Below are 25879 nucleotides of genomic sequence, written 5' to 3' on the forward strand. Positions count from 1 at the left end.
GAACCTGATCCTGCGATCAGACCCGCTAAAGTCCTCAGCTAGTCTGTACGAAGACCTATAGATGCAAGGGAGGGATCCCTACAAGAACTAGGGACTGGGATAAAGTTGGACACCTCCTAGCAGAAATTGTAGCAGTAAAAGACAAACACACAACATAGAACATAGAGGTCTGAAGACCTAGCAAAACTAACAGAGAAAGGTAACAGAGCACCAAGCTAGCTCAAGAGTAGAAATTACAATGAAGTCCAGCAAGGCCAGGAGGGCGGAGCCGGATTAAATAGGCAAAAAAGGTCATGTGACCAGCAAACTAGAAAAAAATCAACAGGAGAGTTCTAACAGCATACAGGTGGTGGCCATTCCTTATATGGGGAAAACCTTGATACAGTGGGTATGGAAAGTATTCAGACCCCTTTAAATTTTTCACTCTTTGTTTCATTGCAGCCAAAGTCAACTATCACTGCAGCCCTCCACCAGTCGGGCCTTTATGGCAGTGTGGCCCGACGGAAGCCCCTCCTCAGTGCAAGACATATGAAAGCCCGCATAGAGTTTGCTCAAAAACACATGAAGGACTCCCAAACTATGAGAAATAAGATTCTCTGTTCTGATGAGACGAAGATAGAACTTTTTGGTGATAATTCTAAGCGGTATGTGTGGAGAAAATCAGGCACTGCTCATCACCTGCCCAATACAATTCCAACAGTGAAACATGGTGGTGGCAGCATCATGCTATGGGGGTGTTTTTCAGCTGCAGGGACAGGACGACTGGTTGCAATTGAAGGAAACATGAATGCGGCCAAGTACAGAGTTCCTCCAAACTTTGTCTATTTGACCTATAAGCTCCTGCAAGGTATAATAATCCAAAGAAAGCACGCAGTTCTATTTCATCTGTGGCCTTGATGGTTCTGTTGCAGATGAACTTGTCCTTTATAATGTCTATATATTGGTTGCTATATGTGACAATAGAGTCCAGAATGTCATCTGTGAATAAACTATTCCAGCATTCAACTGCAGTTTTTGCATTACTTGCAGTTCCTATAACTGCAGGAAGGTGAGTAATAATGTTTTGAGGTTCCCTACGTTTTTTCTGGAGTGGCTTCTTGTTCCATTGGTTTTTTTTTATCTTTTCCCATATAATAAGATTCTACATCTTCATCCTCATCACTGTCACCATCTTGCTCTGTTTCAGAATCCACTTCACATACTTCCACCTCATCATGAGAATCAATCTCACTTTCCTCTTCTAAATCCTCATTCAGTGTGGGGTCTGCATCATCTAACAGCATGTTTGTTACTTCCTCAACATCAAGGTTTTTTGATAAATTGTACATTTTCCTCTCCATTTCAGCAGATAATCTGAAGCAAGAGAAGGAATATGTGTTAGGGAACTACTGTATATGCCTGAGCAGCACACTTTCTTTTTTAATCTGCCTTATTTCTTTGAAATATCCTCACACTTTGTGCTATACATTCATAAAACAAGCTAAATAAACAATTGTGATGAATAAAAACATAAAATACCAACCTTATTGAGTGTGACGTGTTCACATACAATGAGCCTGAGAGATTAGCGCAGTTATATCTGTCCTCCTGAAGCTCTGCAATCCAACTGTGGTATGAGGTTTCACAGAGCTGCTAGAGACAGGAGACTATCTGGAGGGAGGGGTTTCCTCACAATCTGGTGAGGAAGGAGAAATGAAAGTAAAAGAGATGTGCCTGTCAGGCCTATTGTATGTGACGGAGGGATAATGTACCCACCAATAAATATTATTATGAAAAAAAACAAAACAATAAAAGTACACATATTTGGTATTGCCGCGTCCGGAACGACCTGACCTATAAAACTGTCCCACTAGTTAACCCCTTTAGTGAACACGGTAAAAAAAATAAATTAAAAAACAATGCTTTATCATCATACTGCCAAACAAAAAATGGAATAACACGCGATCAAAAAGACGAATATAAATAAAAATGGTACCGCTAAAAATGTCATTTTGTCCCGCAAAAAACAAGCCGCCATACAGCTCCATCAGCCGAAAAATAAAAAAGTTATAGCTCTCAGAATAAAGCGATGCAAAAAAATATTTTTTTCTATAAAATAGCTTTTATTGTGTAAAAGCGCCAAAACATAGAAAAACTATATAAATGTGGTACCGCTGTAAACTTACTGACCCGAAGAGTAAAGCTACCTTATCAATTTTACCACACGCGGAACAGCATAAAAAAAAACCCATAAAAACAATTTCGGAATTGCTGGTTTTTGTTTATTCTGCCTCCCAAAAATCGGAATAGAAAGCGATCAAAAAATGTCAAGTGCCTGAAAATAGTACCAATAAAAACATCAACTCATCCCGCAAAAAACAAGCCGTCACATGACTCTGTCGGCCAAAATATGGAAAAATTATAGCTCTCAAAATATGGCGATGCAAAAACTAGATTTTACAAAAAAAATGCGTCTTTTAGTGTGTGACAGCTGTCAATCATAAAAACCTGATATGATTCTGATATCTCTGTAGTCGCACCGACCCGAAGAATAAAGTCGTCTAATCAGTTATACCGCACGAGGAATGGCGTAAAGAATAAACTAGGGTTAGGGTTGTGTTGGGGTTAGGGTTGGGCTAGGGTTAGGGTTGGGGTTATGGTTGGGCTAGGGTTAGGGTTGGGCTAGGATTGGGATTTTTTTCAAAAGTAAAAAAGACGAAAAAGATGACGATATGGCGACTAGTGTTGAGCGCAAGTGCTCGCTATTTGATTTTGCATCGGGTGCTCGGGTATGCACTGAGTATTGCGGGTGCTCGAGTGACATGCTCGAGTCTCCGCCCCATATGCTTCGTGGCCAAAAAAACATTGCGGGGATTGCCTGCCATGCACGAGCGATCCCCGCATGGTTTTTTTGGGTGTGAAACATGTGAGCGGGAACTCGAGCATGTCACTCGAGCACGCGTGATACATTGTGCATACCTGAGTATCCGATGCAAACTCAAGTAGCGAGCACTTGCACTCAAGACTAATGACAACTTATTCAATATGACCTAATGTTATCAAATCCTGTGTCGTACCTCTGGGTTCAAAATGTTCACTATACTCCTTGATAAAATCTTTGAGGGGTGTAGTTTCCAAAATGGGGTCACTTGTGGGGGATTTCCACTATTTAGGCACATCAGGGGCTCTCCAAACGCGACATGACATAAGCTCTCAATTCCAGCCAATTTTGCGTTCAAAAAGTCACACAGTGCTCCTTCCCTTCTGAACTCTGCCGTGCGCCCAAACAGTGTATTTTCCCCAAATATGGGGTATCGGCGTACTCAGGAGAAATTGCATAACAGTTTTTGGGGTCCATTTTCTCCTCTTAACCTTGTGAAAATAAAAAAATTGGGGCTAAAACATCATTTTTGTGGAAACAGTCTGATTTTTGATTTTCACGGCTCCATGTTATAAACTTCTGTAAAGCACTTGGGGGTTCAGGATGCTCACCACACATCTAGATAAGTTCCCTGAGGGGTCTAGTTTCCAAAATGGTGTCACTTGTGGGGGTTTTCCACTGTTTAGGCACATCAGGGGCACATCCGCTAATTATTCAAGCAAATTTTACATTCAAAAAGTCAAATGGCGCTCCTTCTCTTCCGAGCCCATCCGTGCGCCCAAACAGTGGTTTTCCCCCACATATGGGATATCGGCGTGCTTAGGAGGAATTGCACAACAAATTGCATGGTGCAATTTCTCCTGTTACCCTCAAGAAAATGCAAAATTGGAGGCTGAAAAACATTTTTGTTGCAAAAATTTGAAAATTTTATTTTTACGGCTCAATGTTCTAAACTTCTCACCACACATCTAGATATGTTACTTGAGGGGTCTAGTTTCCAAAATGGTGTCACTTGTGGGAGATTTCCACTGCTTAGGCACATCAGGGGATCTCCAAATGCAACATGGTGTCCGCTAATTATTCAAGCAAATTTTACAATCAAAAAGTCAAATGGCGTTCCTTCCCTTCCGAACCCTGCCGTGCGCCCAAACAGTGTTTTTTCCCCACGTATGGGGTATCTGCGTGCTCAGGGGAAATTGCACAACAAATTTTGGTGTCCATTTTTTCCTGTTACCCCTGCAAAAAATAAAAAAAATTGGGTCTAAAGTAACATTTTTGTCAAAAAAGTTAAATGTTAATTTTTTTCTTACACATTCCAAAAATTACTGTGAAGCACCTGAAGGGTTAATAAAGTTCTTGAATGTGGTTTTGAGCACCTTGAGGGGTGTAGTTTTTAGAATGGTGTCACTTTTGGGTATTTTCTGTCATAAAGACCCCTCAAAGTGACTTCAAATGTGATGTGGTCCCTAAAAAAATGGTTTTGTAAATTTTGTTGGAAAAATGAGAAATCACTGGTCAACTTTTAACCCTTAATCCCTAATAAAAAAAAAAATGTTGGTTCCAAAATTGTGCTGATGTAAAGTAGACATGTGGGAAATGTTATTTATTAACTATTTTGTGTGACATATCTCTCTGATTTAAGGGCATAAAAATTCAAATTTTGAAAATTTTCGCCAAATTTCCGTTTTTTTCACAAATAAACGCAAGTGATATTGAAGAAATTTTACCACAATCATGAAGTACAATAAGTCACGAAAAAACAATCTCAGAATCAGGGGGATCTGTTTAAGCGTTCCAGAGTAATTACCTCATAAAGTGACAGTGGTCAGAATTGTAAAAATTGGCCTGGTCATTAACGTGCAAACCACCTTGGGTTGTAAAGAGGTTAATTAATCATTTTTAAATGGGGATGAATCATGTCTTCAAAGATCCAACAGTGGTGATTGATCTATAAGAGAAGAAAACATAACTTCATTAAAAATCTGTCTAATAATCATATCACAGAAGATAATCACAAGTAAGGAACGGGCAAACAGTCAAACCTAAAGAGTAATACTCAATTTATAATCCACATTTAATCTAAATGGTTTTAGTGTATTCAATCGCCTAATCCATTCTAATTCTTTTATTTTCAACAAACGTACTCTATGCCCCCACGTCACAAAGGTGGTATATGGTCAATGATTCTAAATCTCAGTTGTTTTTCTAAATGTCTCATCTCAGTAAAGTGTTTAGGAACAGATAAGTCAAGTCTTTTCTTCCTAATCGTCTCTCCAACATAAAGAAGATTGCACGGGCACTGCAATAAATAGATGACATGGTCTGATGTACATGTAAGAAAATGATTAATGTGATAAATCTCACCATTATTGGGATGTTGAAATGTATTTCCCTTTTGTATGTGAGCACAATTAAGACAGGGGAAACAACCCGTCCTTCGTTGTCCTGTCAATGTGTTCTGAGCTCCCCTTTTTTGAGAACCAATGTCCGCCCGGATCAGTCTGTCTTTAATATTTTTGGCACATTTATAAGAGATCAGAGGAGGAGCTTTAAATTCTTTAATATCAGGTAAACATCTGTTTAACATTGGCCAATGGTGTTTTACAATACTCGCCACCATCTTACTCTCCTTACAAAATGAAGTTACCAATGGTATCGTATCCAAAGTTGTAACTTTTCTAGTTGTTCTATGAAGAAGAACAATTCGATTCACTTCCTTTTTCCATTTATTCAGGAGTTTTCATGGATAATTCCTTACACCTTGATTATCTTCTGTGATGTGATTATTAGACCGATTTTTTTATGAAGTTATGTTTTCTTCTCTTATAGATCAATCACCACTTTTGGATCTTTGAAGACATGATTCATCCCCATTCAAAATGATTAATTTATACATATCTAATTGTTGTTAGTTTTTGAATTAATATAGCGCAATGTTTGTACAGGAATATTATCTAATTATACTATTTATTTGAAATATTGATTTGAGAAAATGATAATGGGGTTGCTATATAACAGTGCTTGTGGGTAAACATGCTGTAACTCAGCCTTGGTTTGTGGGAAGGTAGAGATTAGTGCCCTTTGGGTACGTGTCTCCCATCCCCTTTAGGCCACTGGGTTGCCATCCTCAGCTAATGGGGGGTGTTCCCATGCCTCCTAGGTTTTGACAGCTTTTACTCTTTTATTCCACTCTATACAGTTAAAATGATGAATCTTCTGTTTTATTTAACTTGCACCCTAGAACTCTGTATCTATTTGGAGTTATCTTCTTTGAATTTATATATGTGCTGTACGCCTTTCCTCCATATTCCTGACAATTTGCCCTGATCGATAATGGCATTTTTCCTCTGAGTCTTGTGAGGACTGTGCTGTCATCATTTTACGCATGCACAGTCACTGATATCAAATATGGCGCCGGTATTTCCGGCTGCTGGAGCGCAGGTGCGCTCCAAGATATAACATGGCGCCGGCTCTTCCGGTTGCTGGAGAGCAAATGCGTTCCAAAAGTGATATATTCCTTCCACACATGCGCATTAGCATTAATATAGACGCAGAGTTATGGCGCGATCTACATATAATGTGGGGTGAGTCATGTTGTTAATTAAACATACACAGCTGGTGTATGATCAATTATGCTGATAAATGAATTTTACTGCTTTTTATATAAATATTGGTCACTTTACTGCACTTTGACACTTTATTTAATGTTTACACAGTATATCATATATGGAATAATCATGTTAATGTAATGTAAGTCATGTATAAAAATAAATGTCTATGTAAATTGCTGCTAATTATTGTTGTGAATGAGCAGCCTTAAATATCTCACACTTTCACATTGCTTGAGAAAGGTCCACAATATTGGACCGAAACGTCGCCACAGCTACATAGGCTAATAAATCAGATATTTTTTTCATTTTCTATTTGTGTGCTTCCTCCCAATTTTTGTGGATATTCATAGGTATGGTACGTACCTGGGTGGCTTAGCACCTCCTGCTACAATTTTTGTGCTGCTTTTGTTTTTTTAGGTTTAAAATTAACATTTTTAACCATCAAAAAAATGTTATTTAAATATTCAGGATGGCTGATCTGCAGGCAGTTTGTCTCACTTCATCATATATGTTTAAATGTGAAATGTTGCAGTTTTCCAATTACAATATAATTTTAGAAGCCATAGACTTCATCGTTAGACTGTCTCTGTGGAGAATCCTCTGGTGGGTCCAGGCCTCTCCTTCAGGTGCATCTATAACGCCAGACCTCGTAGCTGGTATGGTGTCACTGAGATTATAATGTTATTTACTGTTGAATATGATGGTGGAAGACAGACATGATTGCTCCCTCCTTTACCATTCAGCTAATACGTCAGATTGGAAGCGACATGAGGCCGTTACTAGATATTGCCTGCCGTGCCTCGAACCACACGTGAGGACGTTTAGAATGTCCCTCAGACCACACGTGAGGACTTTACTAGATTGTGTCTGCAGTGCCTCGAACCACACGTGGCGACATTACTAGATTGTCCCTCAGACCACACGTGAGGACTTTACTAGACGTTACTAGATTGTGCTTGCCATGCCCCAGACAACACGAGGACGTTACTAGATAGTGCCTGCCATGACCCAGACCACACATGAGGACGTTACTAGATAGTGCCTGCCGTGCCCCAGACCACACGAGGACATTACTAGATAGTGCCTGCCGTGCCCCAGACAACACATGAGGACATTACTAGATAGTGCCTGCCGTGCCCCAGCCAACACGTGAGGACATTACTAGAATGTCCCTCAGACCACAAGTGAGGACTTTACTAGTTAGTGCCTGCCGTGCCCCAGACAAAACATGAGGACGTTACTAGATAGTGCCTGCCGTGGCCCAGACCACACATGAGGACATTACTAGAATGTCCCTCAGACCACACGTGAGGACTTTACTAGATAGTGCCTATAGAATGTCCCTCAGACCACAAGTGAGGACTTTACTAGTTAGTGCCTGCCGTGCCCCAGACCACAAGTGAGGACGTTACTAGATTGTGCTTGCCATGCCCCAGACAACACATGAGGACGTTACTAGATAGTGCCTGCCGTGCCCCAGACCACACATGAGGACGTTACTAGATTGTGCCTGCCGTGCCTCAGACCACAAGTGAGGACGTTACTAGATTGTGCCTGCCGTGCCCCAGACCACACGTGAGAACGTTACTAGATTGTGCCTGCCGTGCCCCAGACCACACATGACATTACTAGATTGTGCCTGCCGTGCCTCAGACCACAAGTGAGGACATTACTAGATTGTGCCTGCCGTGCCTCAGACCACACGTGAGGACATTACTAGATTGTGTCTGCCGTGCCCCAGACCACACATGAGGACATTACTAGATTGTGCCCACCGTGCCCCAGACCACACGAGGACATTACTAGATTGTGCCTGCCGTACCCCAGACAAGTGAGGACATTACTAGATTGTGCCTGCCGTGCCCCAGACCACAAGTGAGGACATTACTAGTTTGTGAAAAAAGAGGAAAGTAGATTCAGCTCACCTGATTGCTGTAGGCTTTGGAAGGAAGCACGGGTACGTGTGGCCTCACGTGTTTGCATGAAAAAAAAGTTGAAGAAACCAGCTTCCAAAAGTGCAAATATTTATTGAAGCAAATCCACGCAGTTTAAAAATTTCCAAATTACATAGGGGAATCTCACATGGAAAAAACGCAACGCGTTTCGAACACAGAGCTGTGTTCTTTGTCAAAGCTAACATGCATATGACACTCTATAGTATTATATCCAATAACAACCAATCAGATCGATATGCTTGGTCACATGAGAGTGTGAATAGGGTGCATAATTAGTGTGAGCCAATCACATAAAATGGAAAAAACAATAAAACCATTATGGAGAGAAAGAACAAAAAAAGAGATAAAATTCATTTTAACATAGAATGTTACATGAAATAAATAAAATAAACTGACAGAAAAATGAAGTAGAATCAATAATGAAATATGATTTCACGGCGTGCATTGAGTCCGTCTGGGAAACGGGATCCAAGGTTGTAAATCCAGAATGCTTCTCTGGTGAGTAAACGGTGTCTGGAATCTCCTCCTCGATGTGCAGGTTTAACCCTCTCTATACCAATGACCTGTAGAGAACTGCACGATCTCTGGTGAAATTAAATAAAATGCCTAGAGGCATGTGAAATATTACGGTTGGTACTAGAAAGAGAAGATATATCAGTTAAATGTTCTGAAATGCGAACTTTAAGATTTCTTGTTGTGCAACCAACATATATAAGATCACAAATTTAGCATAGAATTATATAAACCACATTTGTGCTGTTACAATTTATGTGTCCTTTGATTTTGATAGTTTCTGTGTGGTTATAATTGAAAAATTCTTTAGTAGCTGATGTATATTTGCATGTCCGACATCTATTTTGGCCGCACTTATAGAAACCAGAGTAATTTAGCCAAGTATTACTTTTTAAATTATTAGAGGAGAAAAAAGACGGTGAAATGATGTTACCAATAGTGACACCTCTCCTTGCTACTACAGAGCAATTGGATTGTAAAATTTTAGATAAAGTTGCATCCTCATACAAAATGGATATGTGTTTGAAAAAAATAGATTTGATTATATTAAACTGAGGGCTATACTGCAATGACAGGACTAGTCTATTAGAATTATTGTGAACAATACGTGGTCCCAAATTTTGGTGTCTCTTGTGTTTGATTATATGTTTGGCTCTATTCAGGGTCCATTTAGGATACCCCCTTTCTGAAAGTTTGGACCATGTATGTGTAAGTTCTGTAGATAGAGTGTTTTTTTTATCATTGCAGTTCCTTGCAACACGTGTAAATTCACCCACAGGTAATGCTTTGATAGTATGGGGCGGATGACTACTACTTGCATGCAAAATAGTATTTCCAGACTGTGGTTTACAGTAAGTACTAGTCAATATGTGTTGATCTGGAATGCCCCGCAAATTCAAATCCAAAAATGAAATGGCAGAAATTTCAACCCTATGCGTAAATGTCAGATTGCAATGATTGACATCTAAATATTGCACAAAGTCGGGTATGGCAGACACATCGCCCGACCAAACGAACAGTAGGTCATCTATGTACCTGCCATACCAAACCAGGTGTTTGGTAAAAGGATTATCAGTACTGTAAAGATAACCTTCCTCCCAATAGGCCATAACTAGATTGGCTAATGATGGAGAGTGTTTAGCACCCATTGACACGCCTCTCGATTGTAAATAATATTGGCCATCAAAAGAAAAATAATTACATGTCATAAGAAAATTGACCACTTGTATAATAAATGTACATAGGTCTTCCGTATAATCACTATATTTTTTCAGATGATATGAGAGTGCTTCCACTGCAATTTCTCGGGGGATTGAGGTATATAATGCCGTTGCGTCAAAGCAATCCATGCAAAATCTTGTCTCCAAACTATATTAGAAAGTTGTCCCAATACATCTCCAGTATCTTTGAGAAAACCAGCTGTTCGTTGTGATAATGGTTGCAAAAGCGAGTCAACCCACTCACTTAATCGTTCAGTTTATTTTATTTATTTCATGTAACATTCTATGTTAAAATAAATTTTATCTCTTTTTTGTTCTTTCTCTCCATAATGGTTTTATTGTTTTTTCCATTTTATGTGATTGGCTCACACTAATTATGCACCCTATTCACACTCTCATGTGACCAAGCATATCGATCTGATTGGTTGTTATTGGATATAATACTATAGAGTGTCATATGCATGTTAGCTTTGACAAAGAACACAGCTCTGTGTTTGAAATGCGTTGCGTTTTTTCCATGTGAGATTCCCCAATGTAATTTGGAAATATTTAAACTGCGTGGATTTGCTTCAATAAATATTTGCACTTTTGGAAGCTGGTTTCTTCAACTTTTTTTTCATTACTAGTTTGTGCCTGCCGTGCCTCAGACCACACGTGAGGACATTACTAGATTGTGCCCACCGTGCCCCAGACCACACGTAAGGACATTACTAAATTGTGCCTGCCGTGCCTCAGACCACAAGTGAAGACATTACTAGATTGTGCCCACCGTGCCCCAGACCACAAGTGAGGACATTACTAGATTGTGCCCACCGTGCCCCAGACCACAAGTGAGGACATTACTAGATTGTGCCTGCTGTGCCCCAGACCACAAGTGAGGACATTACTAGATTGTGACTGCCGTGCCTCAGACCACAAGTGAGGACATTACTAGATTTTGCCTGCCGTGCCCCATTACACACGTGAGGACATTACTAGATTGTGCCTGCCAAGGCCCCAGACCACACGTGAGGACATTACTAAATTGTGCCTGCCATGCCTCAGACCACAAGTGAGGACATTACTAGATTGTGCCCGCCGTGCCCCAGACCACAAGTGAGGACATTACTAGATTGTGCCTGCTGTGCCCCAGACCACACGTGAGGACATTACTAAATTGTGCCTGCCGTGCCTCAGACCACAAGTGAGGACATTACTAGATTGTGATGGCCGTGCCCACACGAGGACATTACTAGATTGTGCCTGCCGTGCCTCAGACCACACGTGAGGTCATTACTAAATTGTGCCTGCCGTGCCTCAGACCACAAGTGAGGACATTACTAGATTGTGCCCACCGTGCCCCAGACCACACGTGAGGACATTACTAAATTGTGCCTGCCGTGCCTCAGACCACAAGTGAGGACATTACTAGATTGTGCCCACCGTGCCCCAGACCACAAGTGAGGACATTACTAGATTATGCCTGCCGTGCCTCAGACCACAAGTGAGGACATTACTAGATTGTGCCCGCCGAGCCCCAGACCACAGGTGAGGACATTACTAGATTGTGCCTGCCGTGCCCCAGACCACAAGTGAGGACATTACTAGATTGTGCCCACCGTGCCCCAGACCACAAGTGAGGACATTACTAGATTGTGCCTGCCGTGCCCCAGACCACAAGTGAGGACATTACTAAATTGTGCCTGCCGTGCCTCAGACCACAAGTGAGGACATTACTAGATTGTGCCCACCGTGCCCCAGACCACAAGTGAGGACATTACTAGATTATGCCTGCCGTGCCTCAGACCACAAGTGAGGACATTACTAGATTGTGCCCGCCGAGCCCCAGACCACAGGTGAGGACATTACTAGATTGTGCCTGCTGTGCCCCAGACCACACGTAAGGACATTACTAGATTGTGACGGCCGTGCCCACACATGAGGACATTACTAGATTGTGCCTGCCGTGCCTCAGACCACATGCTGCAGATAGTGGAGCAGAAAGGCAGTTATATATTTATACGGGGCTGTTCACCGTATCCGGTACAGTTGGGACTAGAGCTGAACGGATCAATTAACGGGACTGCGGTCTAGATCAGTGGCAGCGGGACAGGCCACAAATCTCTTACCTTCCCTCATCCGGCGCGGCTTTTGATTAGCCAGGGCTAGCATGATGTCATCTGTGCGTCGTGCTTATTTCAGTTGGGATCTATGGATTTATTTTCTGTTCATTGAACTTTCTCATCTTGTATGTAGCTTCACTATATGACATCTGACTTTTTTGTGTCTGCAAGGCCGTGTTCACAGGCTGAATAAATACTGTGTTTTTTGTTTTCTGTAGATGTCCGCACCAAACAACACAATAACAATCATCTCGGGTTATTGCATTTTTGCTGACATTTTTTATGCCTTTTCCCCCTTATTTGATGTTTTTTTGGTGCAGATGTGAAGCCACGTGCATTTTTTGCAAAATGACTTCCAAAAAAGCAGCTGAAAAAACACAGCATTTCGGCAACATCTGAACACGGCGTAAATGTCCAAGCACAGTGGATGTGATTTAATGAACTCTACGCCTGCAGTGCGTCAGACACTGCTGAACTGTGCGGATTTCGGGCATGTTTTTTTATATGGGCTGCAGTCAGGACCTGCAGGACACAATACATTCTAGGCTCTACCCTAGCGCCACACATGACCCTCCATGCAGCCGCCATTTTGAGACCCCCACCCCAATAGAAGCTATAGAAAGAAGGCTCACTCCTCACACACGAGTGTCATGACTTCATACGTCACACGGTGATTTCTCGTATTGGAGCCATAACGCCCGTATGCCCTGAGCACCATGTCACAAAGAAACTGCTTCAGCCAGTGAGCTGGAGTCAACCCCCGAATCTAAAATGGCGCCAACACGCCCTGCTGCCGCCTCTGGGCTCACGCGTAATGGCGGACAATGCTCCCCTCCCCCGCAGTTAGTCATGCCTCACGTAACGAGTCAGTCCCACTCTTCCTGTAGGGCTGTGATACAAGCAGCCCTTTTCATGGAAATGTAGCTCGCACAATAGCCCTTTCACACATGCTTATTTTCTTTTTTTTTCAGTACAACCAACAGCCTATTTAGCGCTGCATTGCTTTAGCAGACACACCCAGGAACAAGCCGTTGAAAGGCACAGACGTCACCTCCGTGGCATAAATGGTTCAGTCCGCCGTGTTGCATAATTCATGAGGAGGGCGGGGCCATCTTGGCTATATAAGTACGGGGTGGGCGGTTGCTACGTACTCTGAATTGCTGACTTGCAGGCGGTGTGTGGCACGGATACACTAAGGTGAGGCAACGTGTGGTGTTCCGGGGCTGGGTGCTTGTAGCCACGGTCTCACAAACCCTCTAGTCTGATGGTTAACGGGTGTTTTGCCGCTTGTTATTTTTATATAGTGGCATGCTGAATGCGAGGACTTGTCTGTGAGCTTTGCTTCTGTGTGCCGTCTAGTTTTTCCCACTTCCTGTTCGGTGGCGCCATTTTGAGTGCAGTTGTTGCATGCTGCGCATCTAGGCAGCCGCCATTTTCTAGTCTTCAGCTGTTGTTACCCCCAACTGTTGTCTCCTCCATAGAGATCATCATGTCTTCAGATGAAGGAAAGCTTTTTATCGGCGGACTGAGCTTTGATACCGATGAACAGAGTCTGGAGCAGGTGTTCAACAAGTATGGCCAGATCTCCGAAGGTGAGTGCTATCCCGGCTGTATGCCTCCTAGGCCCAGGCTGTCTTAGTGGGATCGTTTCTTTTCTCACCCCCTCCCCCACACAGACGCTCTGGCACCGGAAGGCCTGTAGTTGCTGACTGGTGTTAACCCTTCCTGTTACCTTAAATTATGGGGGTTGTCTCTAAGCACGTGTATAATCAAGCTTGCCTTGTAGCAATACCTACAGTGGGGGAGTGCTTACAGGGTTATTCCCATCACTTACAGGCTAGGTGACTACAGAGCCATGTCTGCCTGGACCCCCACTGTCCCTGAGAATGGCAGGCTGAAAGGGAGCCCCTTATCAGTTTTGGAATGTTGAACTGGCCACATCATTCCTCCTCTATTGGAGAGATACTAGCTCTTATGTTGAAGGGACCTTGAGTAGGATTTGCTCCTGGTAACTAGTTATTGTAATGCTGACTTCTGGCAACCTCTGAAGGATGTATACAAATCAAGAACGTCATTGCCAAAACAGAAAATTGGTGTGTACTAAGAGTAGCCATCTCCATACATGATAAAGTAGCCTTCTGTAATGCTAAGTAAGCTAACATGAAAAGTAAGCTAACATGAAAAGTAAGCTAACATGAAAAGTAAGCTAACATGAAAAGTAAGCTAACATGAAAAGTAAGCTAACTTACTGCTGTAGAAAATAGAAGTTTCATGTTTGCATACTTAGCGTTAGTGTTACTCTATATGGAGGTAGCTGCTCCTAGTAAGCACCTGTACACACCTATTTCTTGTTTTGCATGTGCTGGTCAGTTTATGTATAGGCTCTGACTGAGCACTCTGCCTCTAGGCCACAGGCGGTCTTAATTACATCAGGATATTCCCTTCCCATACTAATGCTGACTTAAAGTGCACCTGTCAGCAGGACTGTGCTTTGTAAACTACATACACTCAGGTGGGTGACATTACATTGAGTAAAATGATACCTTTGAGATCCGTGCAGTGGTTCTTCTGTAGTCTTTTTTTTCAGTTCTGCCATAATGATATTCATGTGCTCCTTTTTCCTAAAGCTAAATGGCACCCGCACAGTAGCCTCTCTCGGCAACCAAATGCTACTGCGCATGTGTGGTGGCCATAGTGTGGTGGCTAAATTTTCAGTTTTGAACAGAAATTACACAGGCAATACTTAAAACAGCAGGCAGGTCACTGAAAGCAGTGACCTATCACAAAGCACAGATAGGAATACAAAGGTACATAATGAGAGCACATGCAGAACTGAAAATAACGATTACAGAAGAACCACTGGATGGATTTCATCATCAGTATCATTTGTGTTGCCTGCTGGAGGTCATTTTACAGTGCTCCTCCTGTTCCTCCTTGCACAAAGGTGGAGGTAGCAGTCCTGCTGCTGGGTTGTTGCCCCCTCCACGTCTCCTGGTAGCGCCTCTGGACACTACACTGACAGATGCAGCAAACCTTCTTGCCACAGCTCTCATTGATGTGCCATCCTGGATGAGCTGCACTACCTGAGCGACTTCTGTGGGTTGTAGAGTCCATCTCATGCTACCACGAGTGTGAAAGCACAACCAACATTCAAAAGTGACCAAAACATCAGCCAGAAAGCATTGGTACTGAGATGTGGTCTGTGGTCCCCACCTGCAGAACCACTCCTTTATTGAGTGTGTCTTGATAATTGCCAATAATTTCCACCTATTGTCTATTCCATTTGCACAACAGCATGTGAAATTGATTGTCAATCAGTGTTGCTTCCTAAGTGGACAGTTTGAGTTCACAGAAGTTTGATTTACCCTAGTTATATTCTGTTTAAGTGTTCCCTTTATTTTTTTGAGCAGTGTATTTAGCATGTGCCCATAAGTGTTTTTGTAATTACCTTTTAGTTGTCCTTCTTGCCTGTGAGTGGCGCTATAGCTGGCCACTCACAGGCATCACCGTGACCCCCGACGGCAGCCAGCTTTCTTCTGCTGATGTCGCATCAAGTGAGGCGTGATGTGGGGTTACCCCGCGCATCACACCAAGCATCCACCGCATGCTTTTCCAATGAATGAGGAGAGGGAGAGTGCATGGTGCATGCTGGGTGTGACTCGTGGGGTAACCCCACCCATAGCCCAGTGTCCACCATGGAACGCAGCACTGAGTCATGCCAGCTATAGCACTGTTCGCAGGCAATACATACACCTAAAGGTAATTACAAAAAAAAACTTATGGGCACATGCTAAATACATTGGGGCAATTGAAAAAAGTACTGGACAACTCCTTTTTAAAGTGAACCAGTCAGCTGGATTTAGCCCTATAAACTAAAGGCATGACTATAATGGCACTGTGATGCTGATTATGATACCTGATGTGAAGGGATCTACTCAATGGCTGCTGAATACTCCCCTTATGAGGTTTTCATAAAATGAGGTCTTGTGGGGGTGTGGTCTTCTCCACCTCCTGTTTCTTCTGCATGTCACTGATTACTTGGCAGTGCAAATTTTAAAAAGGAGGCAAGTGACCATCAGTGGAAGCTGGCATCCTGTGTGCAGGACTTCAATAACATGGAGGTGGCACCTGTGCAGATCTGGATCTTGATCTACACATGTTCCACTTCTGGCACCATTTTATTGAAGTCCTGCTCACAGGATGCCAGCTCCCACTGCACACACTGTCCACACAATTAGGGAGACTGGGCGGAATTTTAAAAAGGAGGAAAGTCGCTGAATAATCTGTGACCTGCACTTTAAACAGAAGAGGCTAGTGGGGGTAAATGAGAAAACCCTGCCCCAGAGCCCAGATGTCATTTTCTGAATACTTCATACGGTGAGTATTCAGCAGCCACTGAGTGGATCCCTTCACATCAGGCAGGTATCATATTAATCAGCATCACAGCACCATTATAGCCATGCCTTTAGTTTATGGGGCTAAATCCTGCTGAGGTAGGTTCTCTTTTGGTCAACAGGTTTTTGCTACTTCATCTGAGAGCAGCCTGATGTAGGCAAGTAGAAGCTGAATCCAACAATGTATCACTTGGGATGCTCTTTAGTTACTCAGTGAGCCCTGTCGGGTCTTGGGTGCAACCCCCCCCCCCCCTGCAAAACCGGATGTGGGTGTATGTACCTAAATACAATCAAATGGTGCTTTCACATTGTATCAGAACAGCTGCCCACAATCTGCTTTTAGATTTAGCAATACTGCAGAGCTGAAGCCCCCCCCAGGCTCTGCATACACAATGTCCATAGACACTGAGGTGCCTATCACAGGAGGGGGATGTCATATGCTGTTGTGTCCCAGCAGTAGGATCCTGGTGCTAAAATCATTGCAAGAAAACACAACCATTTGAGGTTGATGAGTCATCAGACAGCTGTGTTTTAACCCCTACAGCATTCAGTCTTCATCTTACATGGTAAAAACCTGCTGAGATTCCCTTAAGTCACACAAATGACCTCAGCTACCATGTTGTCAGGCGTGGACAATGATGTGCCACTGGGCATCAAACTGTGCAGATGGACACTTCTGTGATCTCACAGCAGATTGGAGTTCCTTACTGCTAGAGCCATGTAGAGCATGTGGCTTTGTCAACCATCTGACACACTAGACATGGAGGATGTGTTGTAGAGTATAAATCAGGGCTGTGCGGTTGGTAAGCCAAACCTCCAACTCAATTTCTGTGACTTCGACACCAACTCCCTCATACATGGCTCATGTTTAAGTGATACATTTACTGTAGCACAGATTCATCTCTGCTAAAAGTCTAGACCCTTAGATCAGGAATAGGACAGACATTTATAGGACATTTCATAACTTTCCCAAATTCTTATGGAAAAATATTCCCCACAAACTGCATTGAACTACTGTATCCAATTTTAGGAGTCTGTCCATTTTATACCGACTCCACAGCCCTGGTATAAACTGTCAGCAGTTTTCAGATGTCATACTGCCAGCTTATTTCTATAACTTTCTGGTTTAAAAAAAAAAAAAATCCTAATGGGAATAAAGTGTAGATTGTATGGTCATGCTACTCAACACTTTATTTTTGCTACCGGTGGGTCTAGTGACTAATGTTTCTATTTCCTATGATGAATAGCTAATTCATTTTTCCTCTTTTCTCTAGTGGTGGTTGTGAAGGACCGAGAGACCAAGAGATCTAGGGGCTTTGGGTTTGTTACATTTGAAAATCCAGAAGATGCAAAAGATGCCATGGAAGCTATGAATGGAAAGGTGAGATTTGTCTGTGATTCTTCAGTGTCCTAAACTGCTTTTTTTTCTTATTTGCCACAGGATAGACTTGATCTGAAATGGCTTCCGATCCCACTGCTGGGACTTGTGCCAAGTCCACCTGCATACATGTATTTTACTTCAGTTTGTGTAAGCCAAAACCAGGAGTGGGTGATAGAAGTGGTGATGTTTCTAGTATACTTTTCCTGAGTGTTCCACTTCTGATTTTTGGCTTGCAAGTACTGATGTAAACTACTGAATGTGGCCTAACCATGAGTATTGGGATCTTGTGTACTTTTTCACAGTAACTTCCTTTGTTCTGGTTATGAAAATGCCATTGGAGTACCTGCTCTCTTGTGTAAAAAGATACAAGATTTATGTCTACATAACTTGATTTTTGAGATAATGTTGCATGTATGTAGTTATGTTGCAAACTTGTGAGTGGCATGTTTTTATTTTATGTATGTAAAATAAATTTTCCCTGGTCAAAGTACAGCTCTAAACTGGTCCAACAAGTTGTGCAAATGTTTCTCCTAGTAGAACTAATGTGATGTTTAAGTAGCACGATACATGCATGCATGGAAACCAGTTTGGCAAGCAAATGGATGTAAATTTGAACAGATAGTATAACTTGGCAAAGAAATCTGACTTGAGTTCTCCATTTTCAGTCTGTTGATGGAAGACAGATCCGTGTTGATCAGGCTGGCAAGTCTTCAGGTGACAGGCGTGGAGGCTATAGGGGAGGATCCTCTGGAGGACGAGGATTTTATCGAGGTGGCCGAGGACGTGGTATTTAATGTTTTCATAGCCTACAATTTAAAATGTCTTTCAAGGCATCATTCAGAAGTCTATTCCTGCATGTTAAGTACTTTTCCTGGATAGAACACATCCTCGTTAGTCTATGGGGTGTTTGGATCAAACATGCCCAACAAAGTAAATGCATTTTGTCAAAAAAAAAAAAATTAAAAGCACTTGGATGCCATTCATGTATCTTCTGTTGGGGTTTTCCACTTAGCAGTTCTTGGGTGAAGCTTTGAGAAACACATTGTAAAGATGGTTACAAGATGAACACTTTAATGTGAATTTTTATTTATTAGAACTGCTTAACACTAATGCTGCTCTTCCCGTTTAGGTGGCGGAGACAGAGGCTATGGAAGCAATCGTTTTGATAACAGGAGTGGCGGTTATGGTGGAAGTGGTGGATCTAGAGATTATTATGGAGGGTAAGATACAAGTATTAATGTGACCAAAATGAATTTCTTGCTTTAATTGTGTAGTAACTTTTTTTTTTTTTTTTTTTTTTTTTCTCTTGTATATAGTGGAAGGAGTCAAGGGGGATATAGTGACAGATCAGGAGGATCCTACAGAGATGGCTATGACAGCTATGGTAAGTAACTAGGCTAAAGGGTCTATGTATGGTTTAACATCAAAGGCTAAATGTCAGTAATGCAGCCTTGTCTTGCTTCCTGAACTTGTTTCTCTATGGTGCTGTAGTACTCATTCTACATGGGGTTTGGGGGTGGTGGGTGGGTTTAGCCAACTAGTGTAGGGGATGGGTATAATGTTCTGACATGTGCTTCAAGTGACATTACAACTGTGCCTGCTTCTTGTCCTCAGCTACACACGACTAAAACTCCTGACTCAAGATCCTCCTTCCAGTGGCTGTATTTATAAAGATTTTTGGAGCTTCGCATAACAGTTAATGTGTAGTCAGTCTAATTGTGTTCACTTTTATATCAACTTGTTGAATTATCCTTACAGCCTCACTGGTAGTACATGGAACAGTTTTTTTTTTTTTTTTTTTTTTCCTTTAAGTTGTAACATTACGACTGTTAACTTGGTTCTAATGTTATGAGTTTGCTGTTCTATCGGGCTGCTCAGGTGGGGGCTCCTTATTGCTGTTTTAAATTGGCAGACCTATGCCTTGTTGACCTACTGGTCCCTGCCCACAGTATAGCTATATTGTATTAGCAGAATTGTCAGTTAATGTACAAGCACTATTCTGTACCATTATCTTTTTGATAACTTTAAGTTCTGTATTGATTGAGTCAAGGGGGACTTAACCCTGGGACTAAATTTTTTTTTTTTTTTTAAAGCACACGACTCTGAGAATCCTTTAGTATAACAAGTGGGGTATAGCCAAGGTGCATTGTAAATATTGGCTATACCTTCTTGCTATATCTAAAGCGATCTAATTTCGTAATATCACAAGAAGTTCTTGAAAATGTTTGTTTATATTGTCCTTTTTTACTGAAAGAAATACAAATATTGTAATTGGCTAAATTGTATTTTTACTTTCATTTGGCTTCACGAAGCCTATTAAAAGACCATCTGAAAAGAAATGCTGCTCTTGACATTTACATTCTGCACAACACTGATTAGGTAGATGTCATCCCATTAGGTTGCTTTGCTGGTTCACACTTAAAGTTGAATCTGCAGCAGTTGTCCCATATAATGCCCCCCCCCCACACACACTTTTGTTGTACATCTCAGAAAAACTAGAGGAAACTGTGAAGGTTCTTAAAGGGATTCTCCAGGAATAGAAAATGTAATTGACTATATGAAAGGTCATTATAAAATGCATTTAAAGAGGTTGTCCACTACATCATTGACAGATCCCAACAGATCAGACATTGATTACCTATTCTAGGGATAGAACGCCCAGCACCCCCACCAATCAGCTGCTCTGTGTCGGCGGCCGCTGACTGAAACTGCTCAATTGCGGAGTCGCTCATAGGAGGTGGATGTTGGTACCCAGCCACGACCACTATCAGAAAATGAAGCTATCCTAAGGATGGGTCATCAATGAAAAAGTGGACAACCTTTAATTTGAGATTCGCCATTGTCTAGAGGGGTAATCCCTATACAATTAATATGGCTGTCACCTTGTTACACTGACCAGGAGACTTGTCCTAGAATGATGAGACAGATGCATGTGCAGTAGGAAGCTCCATGGTTGTGACTTAGAGATGCTTGCATTATTATAAAGACTAGCCACAGATGTTTGTGGCCTCATCTTTCCTCCACACCATTATTAGTGGAGTACATGTAAAGGAGAGCAGAACTCACTTACTACTTATTAGGCATTGCTTGTATAGTGCCATCATATGCTGCAGCGCTTTACATACACTGGGGACCACAATCTAAATTCCTCAGTGAAGTCTTTGGAGTGTGGGAGGAAACAAGAGTACCCGGAGGAAGCCCACACTAGCTCCTTGCAGATGTTGTCATTGGTGGTATTTGAACACCGCTGCAAAGCAGCAGTACTAACCACTGAGCCACTGCTACCCTACTGCACAGGCACCTGCCTAACATTCCAGGATCAGTTTGTGTAAGAAGGTGAAAGCCATTGCAATAGTGGTTGCCTCACTAGGGAAAGTGTGATTTGCAAAGTAAAGGTGCTAAGGAAACGGATCACTGGAGAACCCTTATGTAAGATATTTTGCCTGTATGCTAGGTGATTTACTGTAATGTTCCTTGATTAGCTCATTTGTATGGGCTAAAACGTTAAACCGATCGCCTGTTTCCAGCAACTTGGCTACTTTGCTCTTCCACTCTCCTCCAGGTTGAGAATTCAAATTATGACCTGATCCTTAAAGGATTTGTCCCACGATCAAAGTTAATTTTAATCAAATATCTTGGAATTAAAGTTCCACAGTTGGATGTTTAAAAATAATGTTCCTGTGCTAAGTAGTATAACTGCCCCTATGTACGGCTATGTGCCCGCATAGCATCTTTGTAGCGTTTTTACCGCCACAAACGCTTATAAAACAGTCTGCCATTCAAAGCAGTGTGAATTCGGATGTGTGCAAATTTGTGCACCGAATTCGCATTTCTTTGCAAAACTCTGCATGACCATTTCTACTGCCATTACGCTGCAGCGTAATTGCGGTGCGTGTGGTACCTGGGATGAAGAAGACTACAACTCTTCATCCCGGCTACCACGCGGTGAAAAAAAGAAATAAAAAGTTAACAAACTGTATATGCACCTCTCCAGCGGCCCCTGGTCTGCTCCCAGCCACATCTCTCTTCAGCGTCCTGCAGTGTACTGTCAGGACCTGCGGTGACGTCATTTAGTCAGCTGATTGTCACGTTACCGCAGGTCCTGACAGTACACTGCGGGACGCTGAAGAGATGATGTGGCCGGGGGCTGCTGGAGAGGTGAATATACTTTTTTTTTTTTTTTTCTTCTGCCAGAGGCAAAAACGCTCTGCATCAAATCTGCTACGTGGGCGCACAGCCTAATGGCTGTCTCCCCTGGATAGAGGAAGAAGCAAGAGTATACACATGGGGAAAGCCTGGAAGCGCAAATAATTCATTCTTTGAAGTAAAACTTTGTTTTTTTGGTTTTTTTTTTATTAAAGAATTTCCCAGCCTTTTTTTTTTTTTTTTTTTTTCTTACAAAGAATCAGCTACAATCCCCTGTTGCAATACTGGTACTTTTTGCATCATCTTCGTGCCCAGGAGATGTGTGTGTGGTATGATAAGACCATGTCCCTGGCATGGTCAAACTGCCATTACAAAGGATATAGCAGGGGCACGTTTTGAAGTGTTGCTTAGTACAGGAATTTTTTTTTTTTTTTTTTTTTTTATTCCAAGATCTTTTGATATGGACTTTGTTTGTGGGACAACCCCTTTAGCATAGTTAAAGTATCCAGGTCAGAGGTTGATACCCACTGGTAAGATAGTTATAACCCAAGTTTAGCAATATGGCTGTGTAGTAGGTACTCTGTTCATAAAGTCTGGTGATCAGCATATTCCAGAGTGGATGGCCTTGAGTGGTTATTTTTCTATAATTTATTTTTTTTTTTTTATTAGAAAGTGGCAGCAGGGCCCCACCTAAATGTCAAGCTTTTCTAGCTGTAATGTCACTTGTAACAACATCAAGGTGACATCTTGGCATGGCACAAGAACGACCTTTCACAATGAGGGATGAGTATGGTTGTTGAATCCTGCTCTGCTTGCTAGGATGTCAGATCTCAGATCTGGAATATGTATAACCTCGGTCACACCACTGACTGCTTTCTGTCTATGTAATCTGGGGGTGAGGTAATACAGAGCTCACGTCTACTAGTCCCCCTGTGAAATATATATTTCTTCTATACTATCAAACTACAGCAAGCAGCCCAGTAAGTGGCACATTGTGGCAATTTGTCACTACATTTTGCTGCTCTTGGCAAAACCTGGTGACTGGTCCTTTTTACATTTTCAATTTATTTTTACTTGTTGCTTTTGTAGGACGTCAATTTAAAGTTGTGCATTACTTAAATGCCTTCCGTTGCAGATAATGCTTGTGAACGGTGCAATCTGTGGCTGCTCACAGGCATCACGTGACCCCCCTGCTGAAATCACGACAAGTGAGGCGTGACTCGGCCCAGTCACACCAAGCATCCACTGCGTGCTTTCCCAATGAATGGGGAGAGGTAAAGTGCGCAGTGGGGGGAGGGGGGGTGTAAACCCCCCCACAGCCTGGCATCCACCATAGAACCAAGTCTTTGCCTTCTTATCATGACATCAGCGGATGTCAGAGCTGGCTGCAGCCGGGGGTCATGTGATGCCTGTGAGCGGCCAGTGATGGCGCCGCTCACGGGCATTATTTGTAATGGATGGCATTTACAAAGTCTGTCGTGCTGGGGGGATACATTGGGGGGTGAGGGGGGGTAATCTAAAGTGGTGGACAACCCCTTTAATTTGTCAGACTGCACAAAACTGGTTTAATGATTCACACAGGAGTCTGCTGTGAAATGTCTCATGTGACCCACAAGATCCTGCATTTTAACTTTCTGTCCTTGGTGGTTATGGAAAGGTGCTAAGCATGCACAGAATCTCTTAACATGAAAGTTAGGATGCAGGAATTGTACAATCAAGTAAAATAAGCAGTTTTTGGTAACTAGTCTGCTATAAATTGCCAAAACTGGAGTCCCCTTACAGTACCACTAAACTTTAAAAATGCTGTCCAGCACAAAGTATTTACTGATGCTGTCGTGGGACAATTGCCTAGGCAGCCATAGGTGCACATTCCCTTTGACATGTGCAAAGCTAAAGCTGCTAGAATGGTCTGTGTTTCCAGATACATTACTGGCATGCTTTCCTAAGACATTAACTTGGCGTGAGCCTAGGAGTTCCAACAACAGTTGGTCATGGTGAGCTGGCATATGGCTCATTTATCTGGCTGAATATTGGGCCGGGCTTCCAGGAGAGTGGCATTTGTGGATTGGACTAGTATTAAAGCCTATGTGCAGTAAGTTACCACTAATAGTTAGCTACAGATGTGGGCTTCAGATTCTCTTTAGAGGGTGGGATTAAATGTCAGTACAAATCTGTTGCCTTGAGAATCTCCTGCTAGAATACAGACTCTGCAATGTCCTTGGAGAAGTCAAGTGTTGTGCATCCTGTGAAGCCTGACGAAAGCTGCTCTTGGCTAGTTCAGTTGTGGAATTAGTCCGGTATTTTGAGGTAACTCTTTTGCTCATGTCCACATCCCTCTTTCTTGAGTTCATGATGTGCCTGTGAAACATTCAAATAGCTTTAATTATACAATATCTGGTACTACTGTGCTACTTGTCATTGACAAAACATCATGTCTGGAAATTTGCCAGTTTGCCTACTGCCCATTACCCAGAAAATACTGGCAAACTCCTTGTTACAAAGTCTTATTTTTATTTTTTTTCTCTCCTTCAGTACTTCACTACATGTGCATATATAGCCATATTTTACCCCCTCTACTTTCCCAGTCACTGTTGGACACTGCCATTCAGTAGGCTACAGTCAAAATAAAAGTGGTGACATACTTATAAGAATCTATTAATCTTTGGTTTCCTTCCAAGCTCACCAATTTTATGTATTTTTTGTTTTCCAGGATGAAGCTGATAAATTATGGTTGAGAAGTGCCATTGTTGGTTAGCATTCTAGCTCTACACGCTAATAAAGTTTGCAAAGTGTGAATTCCAGGTATGTGTCCAAATCACATTTTGTGATTAAAAACATATTCCGGACTCTGGCTGTGGGGACAGGAAATTGGTAGCTTTTACTGCAAAACACTCAAAGATGTGTAGCTGTTTTAACACTAGTTTTGCATATATTAAACTAATTTGAGCATGGTGTCTGTCCATAGGAGATTATGGATTTAAGAAAGTTGATTTGTAGTGTATGTATACACTCAGACTTAAAGTAACCTTTTAACAATGTTAATTGTGTTTTTTTTTTTTTATCCATAGGTGCATCGATGAATTTAATGGCTGTCATTGTTAATAAAGTTTTATTTGCATAAAACGTGGTTTCTCTGCTTACTATAGATGGGGCCTCTCTAGGAAGAAAACTGCAAAAGGTGTGAATGCTGCTAATCTGTGCCATATGAAGTATGGTTGAAACTGCAGCTTAGAAAATCTTGAACTTTAGGAAGGGGAAGCTTTTTTTTTTTTTTGTACACTGCAGGAGAACTGTGAATACCCCCATCAAGTCTTCCTGAGCCAAATCCCATATGCTCAACCAAACTTAACACATCTTGAGCTTTTAACCCCCTTCCTCAACATGACTACTTTCACACTTTATGATCTAAATTTTTTTTTTTATTATTTCCGAGAACCATAACTTTTTTTTTTTTTGCAGAATATTCAGACTAGGATAACAGCAATACTAAACTGCTGGTCACATGCTCTGAATTCTGTCAGATCAGCTGCATTTAAGATAACAGCAGGTTAAGTCTACCTATAGCTGGTTAGAGGTAGATGATAGCTGAGTAAAATGGCAATCTGCTGAGAAAGATGCATGCTTGGCTCCTAAGCCAGCATCAGAGTGGACCACAATTAAATATACCAATACATGCAATGTCTTTAAGGGTTTTAAT

At 42.0% G+C, this 25879-nt stretch overlaps 1 protein-coding gene and 1 long non-coding RNA gene across 5 annotated transcripts; one reads left to right on the plus strand and one right to left on the minus strand.

Annotated features, from left to right (window-relative positions):
• Window positions 1–3805: 3805 nt before the first annotated feature.
• Window positions 3806–13072, minus strand: LOC141273753 (uncharacterized). Of its 2 annotated transcripts, none has more exons than XR_012322133.1 (3): window positions 12901–13072; window positions 4668–4808; window positions 3806–4096 (listed from the first exon to the last, which is right to left on the minus strand). It is a non-coding gene; the product is annotated as an uncharacterized lncRNA (long non-coding RNA). The 2 variants fall into 2 exon arrangements; XR_012322132.1 differs by having other exon boundaries at window positions 3807–4096; window positions 12894–13071.
• Window positions 13073–13304: 232 nt separating this feature from the next.
• LOC141273739 (cold-inducible RNA-binding protein B) lies at window positions 13305–25305 on the plus strand. Of its 3 annotated transcripts, XM_073686067.1 has the most exons (8): window positions 13305–13458; window positions 13743–13853; window positions 17930–18036; window positions 18702–18822; window positions 19166–19256; window positions 19353–19420; window positions 24893–24984; window positions 25251–25305. In XM_073686067.1, the coding sequence occupies exons 2-7, from the start codon at window positions 13751–13753 to the stop codon at window positions 24895–24897; spliced, it is 495 nt and encodes a 164-aa protein (XP_073542168.1). In that variant the 5' UTR covers window positions 13305–13458; window positions 13743–13750; the 3' UTR covers window positions 24898–24984; window positions 25251–25305. The 3 variants fall into 3 exon arrangements, with proteins under 3 accessions (XP_073542168.1, XP_073542159.1, XP_073542177.1); XM_073686058.1 differs by lacking the exons at window positions 24893–24984; window positions 25251–25305 and adding an exon at window positions 19651–20375; XM_073686076.1 differs by lacking the exons at window positions 24893–24984; window positions 25251–25305 and adding an exon at window positions 19651–20375 and having other exon boundaries at window positions 18702–18807.
• The last annotated feature ends 574 nt before the right edge of the window (window positions 25306–25879 follow it).

This window comes from Phyllobates terribilis, unplaced genomic scaffold (genome assembly GCF_046119375.1).
Source record: "Phyllobates terribilis strain yellow unplaced genomic scaffold, ASM4611937v1 Scaffold_1__5_contigs__length_1240528914, whole genome shotgun sequence".
NCBI lineage: Eukaryota > Metazoa > Chordata > Amphibia > Anura > Dendrobatidae > Phyllobates > Phyllobates terribilis.

Bases quoted from the DNA above. Each gene is read 5' to 3' on its own strand.
- LOC141273739 (XM_073686058.1), top strand. From the start codon at position 13,751: ATGTCTTCAGATGAAGGAAAGCTTTTTATCGGCGGACTGAGCTTTGAT. The intron at 18,037-18,701 runs GTGAGATTTGTC...CTCCATTTTCAG, and splicing joins TGGAAGCTATGAATGGAAAG to TCTGTTGATGGAAGACAGAT. The intron at 18,823-19,165 runs GTATTTAATGTT...CTTCCCGTTTAG, and splicing joins TCGAGGTGGCCGAGGACGTG to GTGGCGGAGACAGAGGCTAT.